Raw genomic sequence first — 15,615 nt, forward strand, 5'->3', positions numbered from 1 at the left:
CAAGTTAAGTGAAACCAGATGTTTAAGGTCAATGCTAGTCAATCACTAGTTATGATATGTACCTGATTAAGAATTTAATGTTATATTGTTTTTCTGTCAATAATAAGTCTCCTAATTTTGTCTTTTCACTTATGTTTATTTAAACAAACCATTTAATTTATTTATGCCTGCAGTTTCTCATTTACATAGGAGCATTTGATTAGTAAAACTCTACCATGGAATTCACTCATAAACTCATTTCTTTTATAACTGACCTTTATCTTTAGGTAAAGATATTATTATTATTATGTTAGATTTCCTAATTATACCCATTCTACAGTTAATTATATAACTACCTATTCTTTTATATTATTTAAGAAATTAACAAATTAAGAACTTTACCAAATCAAATTGTTTATTATATTTATGATATTATGCTAAAGATATTGAATACAAAAAATTGAAATAAAAATAATTAAAATTTTTTGAAATACCACAATTGTAAAGGAGTTTATTAAAATAGAATTTAAAATGCATACAGTGTTCTAAATACAAGTGTGATTATTAGTTTTGTAGAATTACAAAACATATAACATTGGAAAAAACACCTTCTTAGATAGCAGGAAATTTTTCATCATTTTCTTTCTAATAATTAGCATGTACACAATCACCATGACCTTGGATGTATCTTGAGGCCAAATCTTACATTTGGTAAGAGTTGATGATAATTATTTTCAAACATTATTTTCTCCCACAGATAATTATTTTTCTATTCATATAATTTCTTAAAATTAATTGCACAGATAAATGCAATGTGTAATTGTGTTTTTATTAGTTCATTTTAACTATAAATAATAGTGGGTTCATTTGGGCATATTTATATATACATGCAATATTACTCCATTTCAATCACTAGTTACTTTCCTTCCTCCCATCCCCTCCTCTCTTTCTCTACTGGTCTTCCCTCTCCTTATTTATGTTTTTAATTGGTGCTTTATAGATATACATAAATGTGGAATTCACTGTTATATATTCATACATGAGCATAGCATAATTTGGTCAGTTTCATTCCTTCACTTTACTGTCCCTCCTCTCTTCCCCTCAGTTTTCTTCTTCTACTCCCCTGATCTCCCTTCTACTTTCTTGGGATCTATTCTTTAAAATTTTTTATTTCTCTCTTGTTTCTAAATATGAGAGAAAACATCTGACTCTGGATTTTCTGAATTTGGTTCATTTCACTAAGCATTATGTTCTCAGTTCCATTCATTTACCAGCAAATGAATAATTTCATTCTTATGGCTGAGAAAAATTCCATTATGTATATATACCCAAATTTCTCTGTTAATTTGTCTGTTGACAGACAGGTACCTGTGCTGGACCCATAAGTTTTCTGTTGTGAATTTTGCTGCTATAAACATAGATATGTGTATATCACTAGAGTATGCTAAGTTTAGTTCTTTTGGCTAAATACTGAAGAGTGGGATAGCTGGGTCATATGATGGTTCAGTTTTATTTTTAGGCATCTTTATTTCTTTTCCAAAGCAGTTATACTAATTTGCAATCCCACCAACAATTCTTAGTGCTCCTTTTTCCCCACTGCCTTACTGGCATTGGTATTATTTATATTCTTGATAATTGCCATTCTAACTGGAGTGAAATGAAATTTCAGTGCAGTTTTGATTTGCATTTCTCTGATTACCAGGAATGTTGAACATTTTTTCAAATACTCATTAGCCATTTTTAATTTCTTCTTTGAGAAATATGTTTAATTATTTTGCTCATTTATTCATTGGTGTGTGTGTGTGTGTGTGTGTGTGTGTGTGCGTGTGTGTGTGTGTATGTTGTGTGTATGTATAAAGTGTTTTGAGTTCTTTATATATTCCAGATATTAATCTCCTTTTGGAAGGGTAGGTGGCAAAGATTTTCTCCCATTCTGTAGTCTATTTCTTTATGCTCTTATTTCCTTTTCTCTGCAGAAGATAATTTCATGTCATTCCAGTTATTGATTCTTGGTTTTATTTCTTACTTAAGGGTCTTGTTAGGAAAGTTGATGCCTGCACCATTATTTTAGAGTGTTTACTCTATGTTTTCTTCTAGCAGTTGCAGAGTTTCTGGTCTAATTCCTAGGTCTGAGATCCAATTTGAGTTGACTTTTGTGTAGGGGGAGAGATAGGGTCTAGTTTCATTCTTACACACATATATATCTAGTTTTCCCTGAGCCATTTGTATAAGAGACTATATTTTCTCCTGCATGTGTATTTGGGAACTTTGTCAAATATTGGAGGACTGTTATCTATGTGGGTTTTTCTCTGTGACTTCGGTTTCTTTGGTCTTCATGTTTGTTTTGATGTTAATACCATCTTTTTGTTTGTTTGTTTGTTTGTTTGTTACTATAGCTGTACAGAATAATTTGAGATCAGGTATTATGAAGCTTCCATCATTAGATTTTTTTTCTAGGCATTACTTTGACTATTCTAGATCTTTTCTTCTTTCATATGAATTTTAGGACTTTTTTGCTAGTTCTATGAAGAATGTCCTTGGTATTTTAATGAGGATTTCATTGAATTTGTGTATCACTTTTATAATATGGCCATTTTGATAATATTAATTATTCATGTCCAATTATGTGGGAGATCTTTTCATTTTCTAAGATAATCATCAGTTTCTTTCTTTAGTGTTTGATATGGTTTTCATCTTAGTGGTCCTTCACTTTTATGATTAGATTTATTTCCAAGCATTTAGTTTGTTTTAGGCTATTTTGAATAGAGTAGTTTTCTTGATTTCTTTTTCAGCAGATTCATTATTGGAGTATAAGAAACTATTGATTTTTGTGTATTGAACATGTATCCTGCTACTTTTGCTGAGTTTATGAGCCCTTTGACGGTAAACAATATAATGGCAATAGTATGACTTATTATTTTCATTTAATTTTCTTATTTTGCCTGGTTGCTCTGGCTAGAGTTTCAAGGATTATTTTGACTAGGATGGGTGAGAATGGACATCCTTGCCTTATTCCTAATTATTGAGGAAATGTTGTGTTCACTATGATATTGACTTTTGATTTGTCATATGTAGCTTTTATAATGATGAGGTAAGCTTGTTATCTCTTGTATCTTCAGTGTTTTTAATGTGAATAGCTCCTAAATTTTGTGAAAAGCTTTTTCTGTGTCTATTGAGATGATCATGTGATTCTTTTCCTTAATTTTACTTATGTGGCAAATTATATTTATTGAGTTGGATGTATTGAACCAACCTTGCATACACAGGGTAAAATCCAGTTGGTCATGGTGTAGAATCCTCTTAATGTGATATTGAGTGTGTATTGCTCATATTTTCTTAAGAATTTTTATGTCTATGTTCACTGAGGATATTAGTCTGTAGTTTTCTTTCCTTAATGTGTATTTTGTTTGGTTTTGATATCAGTGTGATGCTAGTTTTATAGAATGAATTGGGAACTATGCCCTTCCTTTTTATTTCATGGCATAATTGCAGTAATATTGGTTTTAATTCTTTTTTAATTGTGAAGACAAAATTATTTAATTAATTGTGTAGATAAAACAATACAGATAATAACCATTACATAATTGTGTTTTTCAAACACTGTAATAATAAGCTCTCTTCAGTTATATTGTTTTTAATCCATGCATTAAAGCTGTAGAATTTAATCTGAAAACATCATTATTTCCTTTGTTTTTTTTTTTTCTTCAAGTTGGTAGTTTTCTTAGTGTGATTGATATATTTCTCAAAATTCAAAGAGGAATCTTCTTCATAGAAATCAGTAATGTTCTTTCTTGAAAGAGTACACTTGCTACCCAGAAAAGTAGCCCAGGTCAAAACAGTCACCAAGCAAACATCCTAACCTTCAGTAGTGTGACTGAAAGAGATTTTAAAAAAGTAGAGTGAGGATAGTGGAATAAGAGGCTTAAGTAGTAAGCATTTCAGCCTGGACTTATAAGTTCTGTACTTAAGGCCAAGAAATGTCTCAAGTACTGAGGAACACACTGAAATTCACTCAAATACTGTTAGGGCAAATTCCCCCATTTGGGCATCTTGCTATTATTTCTTTGCAAAGAGTGTCTTTGAATAAATGAGAATAAATTTTCAAAGAAAAATGAAAATTTACTATTTGGTATTTTCCCTAAAATGAGTAAAACATATTTATATTTCTTACAAAAATAACTGGCTAAAGAATACTTTGGTCTTTTTTCTGTTTGTTATATGTTACTTTTTTAAAATTTATTTATTTAATTATTTTGTCAGTGCTGGGGATAGAATGCAGGGCTTTATGTTTGCTAGGTAAGCACTCTACCACTGAATTATTCTAGCCCTGTTCCTTTCTTTTTATTTGTGTTTTGTTTGTTTTTGTTTTAGAGAGATATACATTTATTTTTCTAGGACTTAATGCCATGGAGTTCTCCCATAGAAATATAGTTTTTAATTTGTGTTTTACATGTTAAGAGATAATTTTCTAATATATGTCATGGTCTTCAAAAATGGAGTTTTACATTTTTTTTGTCTGAGAAGAGGAATGAAATAACAACAACATGTCTTTTTTTGGCATGGTAGATAATCTTTATTTACTAGGAGATATTCTTTAAGCTGAAGTTCATGTCTATATTATTTCTGTTCATAATTTAAATTGCATAAGGGTAAAGATTATAAACTTTTATGAAAAGTTTGTTGTAAATCAAACTTTTGAAATCATTAGGTGAAATCTGCAAATATTAACACAAACAACAAATGATCAGTTTCTTCACTATAAAAAGTGATAGTGCAACTTTTTCATTTAAAATATTTTGTTGTTTGATGGAGAAATCTAACAGTATTATTTGATAATGATTCTCTGTACTTAAAATCTTTGTTCTCTTGCTGAGTAAAATATTACATATTTTCTCCCCTATCAGAAAATTAAAATTTTCATTTCATAATCATATGTAAGCCCAACATTTAACATTCTGTTAAACTGTATGAGAAAATATCGGCAAAAAAATTATCGTAGGGTTTTACTCACAGAAAAATGTGTTATCTATTCCCTGAAGTCAAAGTAATTTTATACTTACATATTCATACACACCAAAGTGAACAGTTGCTCAGATTAATTCAAGTTTTTATTTTATATTTAATTTAATCACTAAGCATAGTAATTTTGCAGTTCTGAAGCCTCCAAATCACTTAGAACCTTTAAAATAGGAAAAAATGTTTTAAACTAGGAAAAAAAATCTGAGCCTTTATTTGATAATAGAATATTGAACCCAGTACTATAGTTTTTGTGAACCACCTTGAATCCAGAATTTTTCTAAAGTAATTTTACTCCTACTTACTTATCTTAAGAAAAAAATCATGCTGGAGTAAGAGTTAAGTTTTAGAAACACATAATAATTATCTAGATTTGTCTGCTTTTCACATACTCTTTTGGTTCTTATCATTGTTTAGTAGATGGAATTAGTTTATCTGTGTAGTGTAGGACATATTCCTGGAAATTAGAAGAAATTTATGAAATAATATATCCAAAACAGAATCTCCATTTGTATTCAATAAAAGTCAGAGGAAATTTACTACAATATGATTATTCTATGCCTTCAAGTTGCCTGTTTTTTTTTGTAACCTTTAAATTAATACTTATTAACAGCAAATACTCTGTTAGAACAGTTATTTTTTGGCTTGCCTAGCATGTGTGACACACTGGGTTCAATACTTAGCACCGCATAAAAATAAATGAACATAATAAAGGCCTGATGTTCATCTACAATTACAAAAAGTTTAAAAAACATATAGAGAATCAGCAGCACCACTACCTGAGAATTTGCTGGAAATGCACTTTCTCATGTTACATCTAGATGTGCTAAATCAGAATCTGGGTGGGCCTGGTGGTCATTTTCAACAGACCCTCTGGGTGATTCTGATTTATACCAACTCTTAACCCAGATGCTAGCTTTAGTAAGAATAGCAGACAGGGAATATTGAAAACTCATGTCTTCATCAAGTCTGCCAAGTCCCATTCAAGTCACTTTCTTGCCCAAAGTTGTCCTTCCAAAATATTCTTTCCAAGTGTATGTTTTTTTTTTTTCCATCTTTGCTCATTTCTCTAAAGGTGTTGACCAGATAAGAGGCGAAAAGAAATAGAAGTGCTAATGGTGAGACTTTGAGTGTCCAAAGATTCAACACATGCCATTTCCAAGTTAGGAAAGTAAGCATCCTAGATTATCCCCTAGTCCCTATGTAGTCACTTAAAAATAAAAGAAATGCCAGAGTAATATATTGCAAATTATTCCATGGTTATTTACCTTTTTTTAATCCATAAGCTTTTCCTCACAGAAATAAAAATGTTATCTAGACAGAAATGTATTATTTTGAAGCATTGTTTAATTTTTTACTGTACTTGTCTTTGTAGAAGGTGAGTTTATCTAATATTATTATTACATTGATTTTGTTTATTATATCAGAGTCACATCTTGCTAGAATAAATATGGGTGTGCTTAATTCAAATTATTAGTTATAAAAACCTTAACATATTATATGTCCTCTCACTCTGTGCCAGGTACTTTTGAATGCAGTTTAACACACTTTAGCTTATTTGATCCCTACTGTTTAGGTGCTGTGATCATCTTCATTTTGCAGGCATAGGAAGTCTGATATTCCCATGGTCACCTAGCTAACATATAGCAGAGCTAGAATTTCAGTCCATGCAGTTTTACTCTAAAGCACATGCAGAGAGAGAGAGAGAGAGAGAGAGAGAGAGAGAGAGAGAGAGAGAGAGATCTGTTACCAAGTTATTCACTTGCCTAAGCAGTAATATTTTCTTCATCTATTTTTTTCTTGTAACATTCAAAATATTTTCAAGAATTCCAAATAGTACTTAAACAAGGACTTTAACTCAGTAGTCTACAATATACATATTAATTCAGGGATTGATAAAAGAAAGTGGACTTTTGAAGTGGGAATTGCCCACTTTGGGTAAGTAAGTCAACTGAATTCCAGTTACTTCCTTAGCTTTCAAGCTTTTCAGGTAATACCTTCTTGAAAGCAACAGTTAAATTCTTTGTAACTGGCATAATGACCACATAGGACGTGTTCTGAACCATTTTTTTCCAATGGATAGACAGACAGGATATATAAGAACTCATTTTCCTGATACTCCTAGAGCTATGAGCAGTCTTTGGGCCTTGCAGGTAGCAGAACTCTGATTCTTTTCTACTTCAGCTGCAATCTATGAGTAGCCTGTATGTGAAACTGTAGTGTCCCTTCTACATGAAGCTTGTTGTTATTCCTTGGGCTAGAATTGGATTTTTATGGTTTTTAAAGATTTTAATTTAGAAGTAAATTTATTCAACATTTTATATTGAATTATATTTATTAGTTTTTATGTCTTAATTTTAACAGCATCACTGCAAAACTTGAAAGAGCTTTAGAAAAAGTTGCTCCTCTTCTTCGTGAAATTTTTGTAGACTTTGCCCCATTCCTATCTCGTACACTTCTTGGCAGTCATGGACAAGAGCTATTGATAGAAGGTATGATTTCTCTCTCTATTCTCATTATTTTAGTTTCCTGTAATATATCTATTAATCATGGCATAAATTGTGCTTCTACAGGAGTAGATATTGCCAAAGGAATGAAAAGATATTATGTCCACAACTTTTAATAAGATTTTTGATATATGCCTTCTCATTACTCATTTTTTTCAGTGGAATTTTGACAAAGACAGTGGTAGAATTTGAAAGTGAAGAACTTTGAAAAGGTGTTTGAATGGGAAACTCTGACTCTTCTAATTCCAGTCTTATCAGAATGACTATGTATTTAGTCATTATAATATCATGTTTATTAAACAATATTCTCTAAAACTTCTGAGAAATGCTTCTGTAAGTGAAATTTCTTACTCATATAGCATTTGTAATATAAGAATCCTTAATTAAGAAGGCATTAAAAATGTGGAGAAATAACAAACTGGAATTATAAAGCTATCGTTTTCTTCCCAACAGCAGCGTAAGTAGAATGAGGAGACAAAAAAGATAAATTCACTGTGATGATGATTTAATTTATATAGCGGTACTGAGAGAGTGGCTTTGAAAATAACTGAAGTATTATTTCTTTTAGAAAGTCTTTATTTTATGGCTATTTCTAAACTTCAGAAAGGGGTAATCACTATCAGTATGATCCTATGGGTGGTTAGTGGTGTTAGCTGCCATTTTAGGTGGTTCATGGATTTACCAGCCTTGCATATTGTTTTTGCTTTTTACTTCCTGTTCACTTTATTTTCCTGTGCCTGTTCTGTTATTCTCTCCACTGCTTGGGAAGACCATAATAGTAACTAAGCCTCTGGAATCCCATCAGTTTGAATCCTATTCCAATACTTTGCTCTATGGCCTTTGTGAGTTATGGAGCCACTCTGAATCTTGATTTCCTTTCTATGAAATGGACTTCATGTGAGCATTCCAGTGTTCTTATAAAAACAGAATTATAAAATGCATATGGCATACAGTGGCAGGATTGAAAAATTGGAAAAATGAAAAAATTACAGTTTTGTGTGGCTTGAGCAAAGTGAATCAAAAGGAACATAGCTGGATATTAGGCCAAGAGAGAAAAGGAGTCTTCAGCTTTATCTTGTGTGGTATGAGAAAGCTGTTGAGTTTTGAGAAGAGTGGAAATGTCACTACATACTGATGCGGTCACCATTATTATTATCATCACTTCTACCTACGAAGTATAATAGAAAATGTTCCAAAACAAACTTTAAAGGTTCTTAGAAACTTAAAAACTACTTCTTGGTCACAGATTGTGCCTATAATTCAAATACCTTTGTTCTAGACTTATCTTAATGATTGTACAAAATTATACTTTTGTTTATTCATTCAGAATAGAAGAGGAAATGTTTGCATCCTTGGTGCTAGGATTTAAAAGACATTGATAATTACCTCAAAGGAATTTATCTAGTCTCATGGACAAAAAATCATAAAAACCAAGACTTAGAATTCAGGGTTACTTGTTATAATTAAAAACATATGCGAGTATAGTAGGAATTGAGACTAAATGACTTGCTAATCACAATCACTTTTGAGGGCATATACCCATCTAAAACCTGGATCAGAAATGGTTGTATATACCTACTCTTAATCCTACCTGCTCCTAAATGCCTCTCACTCATATTTACACATTTTTGAAAGGTTAATATTTTTCCTATTTCTACTTAATTCCTGTAACAGTTAAACTCTGTGTCTTTTGAATTCTAGACAGATTTCGAGCTGCCTGGCATGGGCATTTTCCATCACATTGAGGCCTCAAACTCACTTTATTTAAAATTTGCTCATTTGTTTCTTTCAAATAGCTTTTTCTCCTAAATTTATTTATTTTATAATTAATAACACAATGTAAATGCTTTAGGAAAAAATCCAATTTTTAAAAATCTTTCTCCTTCAACTTCAGTATTTATAATTACCTGGTGAGAATTAATAATTTATGAAAATAATATTAATTTGGAGGCTGATTATCCAAATACTGTTAATATTAAGCTATGTTTTATATCTTCCAAGATAGCATAAATATCAATCTAGTTATAATTGGAGGAATCCTAGTTATGGATTCCAAAGAATACCAAAGTTATCGCTGGGTTGTTTTTGATGGCCTATTTTTCTTTTTTAAAATTCTTTTGATTTTCTTGTGGTTATATGCTATTGAGAAGCAAGAACACCAGTTATTTATATTTTCATGTTTTTGTGTAATGTGTTACTATTATAATTAAAAAATAAATAAGCATTACTTTTAAAAATCTGAAATGTTTCTTCATTCCCTGTACAGGCCTTTTGTGCATTGTATTTTTATGTATATTTTTCCTAAAATTTATAAAAAGTCATAACTGGTCAAAGATAAAATAAATGAAGCAAGGAATAAAGTTAGTAATGTAGTAATGTTAGTAATGGGTCCTATATTATTATGAAAACTAACAAATTCTACAGTAGGTTTTCTAGTAACCAAAATAGAGGTGAAATTAGGTTAAGATTTAAGGCTAACATTACTGGCTGTTAAGTGACTGTTGTGATAATTTTAGATTTTAAGGAATTACTCTCATATAACTTTTCAACTATTCTATGTTGGGCAAGCATGATCCCCATGTATTGCCTACTTTCCAGTATTTTCCATGGTTGAACATTTAAGCTTTTTTCTACTTAATTTTTACTCATCAGTACAGAGAGAAGGTAGAAGAAATTTCTGAGTAATTGAGAACCATTTTTCTTGGACTTCTCAAAGTATACCTCAAATATTCTGAATTAAGTTGACAGAGAAATAAAAACATGCCCCCACTGATAATCAGTTCAGAAAGATGAATGAATTTTTAGAGGAGTGATTATGTTAGAACTGAAATTTTGGAATTTGATATTTATGTTCATTTTGAATTAGCCAAATACAGTTTTATAACATTTCAGTACACAAAGAATTTTAGTACATACAATTGTAAAGCTATGTAGATATAATTTTCATGTCCTTCCCTGCAATGTTAGAATGACATTTCCTTATGAAAGGATAGCAAATGGAAGATTTTTAGGTTGTTTGTTTTTTAAATATCATTACTTGGCAAAATAAAATTTTTGCCAGTCAAAATCCAAAAACCTTTGCTGTATAATAGAAAAACATTCAGTATCTGTCAGAATTTGGTTATAACAAGCCTTTCCAGACTCAGATAGTCTCTATCTTCTTGCTATAGAAGACCTTCCTTAGCCACGTAAACAAAGTTTTGCACTGTCACATTTCCTTGTTTTTGTGCAACTCTCTCATCTGCATAGATTCTTTTTCTTTTTTTCTCTCTCCAATGTTATAATTAATCACTGAATGTTCTTTCAGGTCCATAAGTGAAATTAATGCTTTCTTTTCTAAGCTTCTGTGGCATTTTTTTGTACCATGAATAAAATTGTCACTTGAAATAGGAAATATTGTAATGTTTGTATTGTCATTGCTAGCTTAGATTTTGTTAGATAATATTTATTATTTTGCCCTTCTACCTGAATAAGAAAGACATTTTAATTTTTGGTAGACATAAAGTTTGAAAATAAGAAGAGATAGATAAAATTTTATATTCTGTGATGATGATTCCCCGCATTAATTAACCATCTATATCCACGAGTTTGTAATTATACTCAGCCAAGGTTTATTCTATGTTATTCTCTACCCTAAATTGTAGAAGTGCATGTCCTTTCCTGTCTTATCTTTTTATTTGTGTGTGAGGGAGAGGGTGATTGACCCAGGACCTTGTGCATCTAGATGTGTACTCTTGATACTGAAGTACAACCCCAGCTCGCAAGTTCTCATTCTTGAACATGTACTCTTGTTCATTCTTTTTTTCTCTCTCCCTCCATTTCTCTACTTTTTCTAACGTGATACATTACTCTCCTGTCTTCTAAGAAGAAAAACTGTCAGACCCTTGTGAAGAACACAGGGTATTTACATGATAAACGTATCTTTTCAAGAAATGGTAGTTATGATGAATAAATCTCATGGCTTTTGACTTCATTTTACTTATGAGTATAGCAGGAATAAAATTGAATTTAGGTAACATTATTTTCGTGTCTTAAAAGAAAATAAAAACTCTTAATTTCAGTTAATCATGAAATATATTTGAATTGCATCTTTATTTAATGTTTTATATTCAGTTTTCCTTTTATTAATCAACATGTTAAATTTATTAGATTATTCTAGAGCAATGTAGTTTCACTTCTTTTAAGATACTCATTAGGTGTTTTTGAACAATGATTTCTGCCAACTTTATTTCAGGTGCAGTCTTTGAAATTTTAATCCATGTTACTGATACAAATTAATATTCATTAGGTGTTTTTATGTAGTTTTTGCTGTGTATTTTTCTTAGGAATAATTGAGGATTTATTTATTTATTTTTGTAGTTGTAGTTGGACACAATAACTTTATTTTATTTACTTATATGTGGTGCTGAGGATAGAACCCAGGACCTCGCATGTGCGAGGCAAGCGCTTTACTGCTGAGCCATAACCCCTGACGCAAGGATTTTTAAAGATTGTAGTTATTTGCACTTTACTGAACTTATTAGAAAATTCAAGCTTTTTTTTTTTTTTTTTTGGTGGTGTTGCTGGGGAATGAACCCAGGGCTTTGTACATGCAAGGCAAGTATTCTACCAACTGAGCTATATCCCCAGCCCAAGTTCTTTAATTTACAAATTAAGTATAAAAATTACTTTAGCCAGCATATATGCAAGTATCAAAACCTACTGACAAGATGACAAAACAGCTGTGGTTCAGAAATGTTAGATTGATATGAGTTGCTGCAGCAATGGAGAGTGCATTCCAGAGCCAGTGTTGGGCTTTTCTAAAAGAGAGTTCAAAAGAGGTTATGTTGTAATTTGGATTTAAACTAGGTCTAGATGTGTTTGGGGTGCCAATTGTCAATATGGGGTTGGGGGGGTTATGTGTTTGTCTTTGTTTGCAGTGTCCCTTTCAATGTTTTGTTCTATCATAGCAGAGTAATTCTGAAAAACCACGGTTTATGCTGTGTGAACATTATTTATGTTCAGATGGGAACTCACAAAAATATTCAAGGTAACATAATTATGATGAAGATACAATAAAAGTCAACTGAATACAAGGCTAGGAAATGAAATAGAGACTTTAGACAGCCTATAAATGAGAAAGTAGGGTAAATAACCAAGGCTGCTTCTTTTGACTCTCAACTTCATAGACCCCAGTTTTTGCTACTTTCTGTGTATCTACTCAGTCTTTTCACTTTTCTCTCAAACTGTTTCCTTTTCTTAGTCATCAGAATGTGGCCCACCTTAGCACCCCAGCCCTAAATCTGAATGGTCTCTTAATGTAAATATCTTGCGTCATCTGACTGTAGTCACTATCTATCAAGAGAAAATCTAAGTGGCTCAGCCAGAACAATGATTTTGTTCCTGGGAGATTAAGTATAGAGACTATATTTAAACTCTTAATATGCAAGATATCAGGAACTATTATTTCCCTATCCCCTCCTGAATAATCCTCTATAGAATAAATATTAGGCCACCAAATTGATAGGAGAGATCACAGCTAAAGAGACTAAAATACAGATAACCATAAATTATAATGGCTCCATGCTCTGAAAAATTCAAAACCTAAAGGGCAGTAATTATTACTATTTGTCACATTATTGGTATATTTATGAAACTATAGCATAATATTAAATAAAATAACAGTAAATTTATTAATATTCTGATAATTTTACCCCATATGATTAAAGATCCAGACTTGAATTTTATAAAGGAGATTCATATATTAAATAGAAGAACTTAAGTTAAAGCTTATGGCTATGAATTTGAATTGGACATGATCAGTGTGTACTTAATACACACCTGTGCACATGCACATGCATACTCATGCTCATACCCATATATGAGCATAGTATATATCCATATATACTATGGTATGTATTCTATACTATATATATATACACACACACACACACACACACACACACACATACATACATACATATACCCATATATACTATGGAATATATTCTATTCTATATATAGTATATATTCTATTCTATGGCATATGTTCTATATACTAGTAGCTTTGATGCAGTGATCAAGCCAATAGCACTGAGCATATGTAGAGTCAAGACAGTGGTATTTAATATTCATTAGCCACAATATGGAAATGTCAATGATTGTACTGTAACATTTTGTGATACCAAAAATAAGGATGATATAAAAAAATTATTAAAAGAATTCAGGAGGTAAATTGAAGAGATTTCTATTGGTCACAGGCAGTTTGAGTATCAGTAAGCATGGTAATTATAGTGCATTAGCACACATGAATGTATTTTAAGTCCACAAGTCCATGGTTATAATTTACAAATTGATTTGGCAAAATTTAAAGGATGATAGAATATCAGCTTATTGTGAAAACTGATAAATGAAGGGAAAGAGTCCAGTACTTGTTTAGTCCTTTTTTGGTAAACTGATCATTATGTTATTAAACCTTAATGGGAAAAGTTTTTACTTAGTAAAAATAGATCATCTGATAATTGATGAAGGGATATTGGGGTTAGATTACCATTTAGCATCTTCTAAAGAATTAATAGATCTGAACAGGAATGATTGCCAATATCACACAAAGAAAGGTAACTACCCAGATGATGAAATATCATCATCAGTTAAAACTGAATTAATAAAATGAAGCTGAATTCACTTAAGCCTCTATACCCAACATGTTGAACTATACCAAAGGAATTCAATAAAAATTTATACTGGTGAAAATTCTACAATACAAATAACTTGGTTTCTTCAAAATAAATTACATGTGAAAGATAATGAGATAAAGGGGGTACCTGTAGCTTAAAAGTGATTTAAAATATATTACAAAAGTAATCAATGAAACTGATTTCTTCATCAGAACAGCTGTAGCCTTTAGATAATGAAACTTTATTATAAAGGAAAAGAAAATAATTATCATAAAAGTCAGGATAAAAGTTTCTTACAAATGGGGAGAGGATTTTGATTAGGACAAAACACTTGTAAAGCTTTGAGATACTTGGCAAAAAGCCTATTTCCTTAGCTGTACAATGGTTATAATTATTCATTTCATATAAAAAATTATTAACCTATTTTTCATGGAGTTGTATTGTGTTTTATAATGACAATGTGTGTGTGTGTGTGTGTGTGTGTGTGGTGCTGGGAATTGAATTCAGGCCATAATGCATCCTAAGAAAACTATATGACTGAGGTATACCCCCAAACTACAATTAAGATATTTTAATGTTATCTATTGCAAAGGATATAAAAGTTTTTCAATGACATTTGTGACCTAAATAAAGTGAAATGGTATTGGTTGATGGGCTCTTCATAAAGACTTTATTTCAGTCTTGTTATTCCATCAATTTCAATAAAATTTAATTCTAATAATCTAAAATTATTTTCATGGAATTAACAAGGTATCTCATAAACTTACATTGTTAAATTAAGAAATAAAATAACCCAAGATAATTTTGAACTGAACAAGCTATTGTAATTAAAATGGTATGGTAGTGACCCAGAGTTATATCACTGTGTCAAATAAATACCAGAATCAGATTGCACACACACATATGGTAACATTATGTAACAGAGTTACCATTGCAGATTGATGAGAAAACACGAATAGTGCAATAATTGCATCCGTATCAACATAATACACTTTTGTTAATTAAACATAAAAAAGAAAGTAATTAAACTTTCTCACTAAATATACATATCTCAAATGTTTTAGAAGAAAATGAGGAAAACATCTAAACAAAAGTATGAAAGATTTCTTAAACTAGACAAACACACACATTCACACACATACACACACACAAGATGTAGAATTCAATAAATGTGATAACATAACTATTGTGTTTTGGAAAAGAACACCATTTAAAAAGCTACCAAAAGTAGTATCAGCAAGATGGTGGTCAGGAATCATTAAGCCTTTGTTCTTCAAAGAAATACTGAATAAATGACAATACATGACACTCTACAAAACAGGTAAGCTATAATAAAGAATGAAACACCTAGTGGAAAAAAAATACTCAACAATTGAGTGAGTCCATGGCACTTTGTTTGCTCTTACCCTGCATCCTCCCCAGTTCAGTGCAGTATTCATGGTTAGTAGGAAACTCCA

The 15,615-nt window shown here is 30.9% G+C and overlaps 1 protein-coding gene across 13 annotated transcripts in view; it reads left to right on the forward strand.

Annotated features, from left to right (window-relative positions):
• Nbea (neurobeachin) overlaps window positions 1-15,615 on the forward strand; it is a 646,499-nt gene that overhangs the window by 266,319 nt on the left and 364,565 nt on the right. For all 13 annotated transcript variants that reach the window (XM_048800828.1, XM_048800832.1, XM_048800829.1 and 10 more), the window contains one exon: window positions 7,360-7,487. In XM_048800828.1, coding sequence (XP_048656785.1) covers window positions 7,360-7,487 — 128 coding nt within the window. The remainder of the gene's footprint in view (window positions 1-7,359; window positions 7,488-15,615) is intronic.

The sequence above is a fragment of the Marmota marmota genome, unplaced genomic scaffold, assembly GCF_001458135.2.
Source record: "Marmota marmota marmota unplaced genomic scaffold, marMar, whole genome shotgun sequence".
In the NCBI taxonomy this organism is placed as follows: Eukaryota; Metazoa; Chordata; class Mammalia; order Rodentia; family Sciuridae; genus Marmota; species Marmota marmota.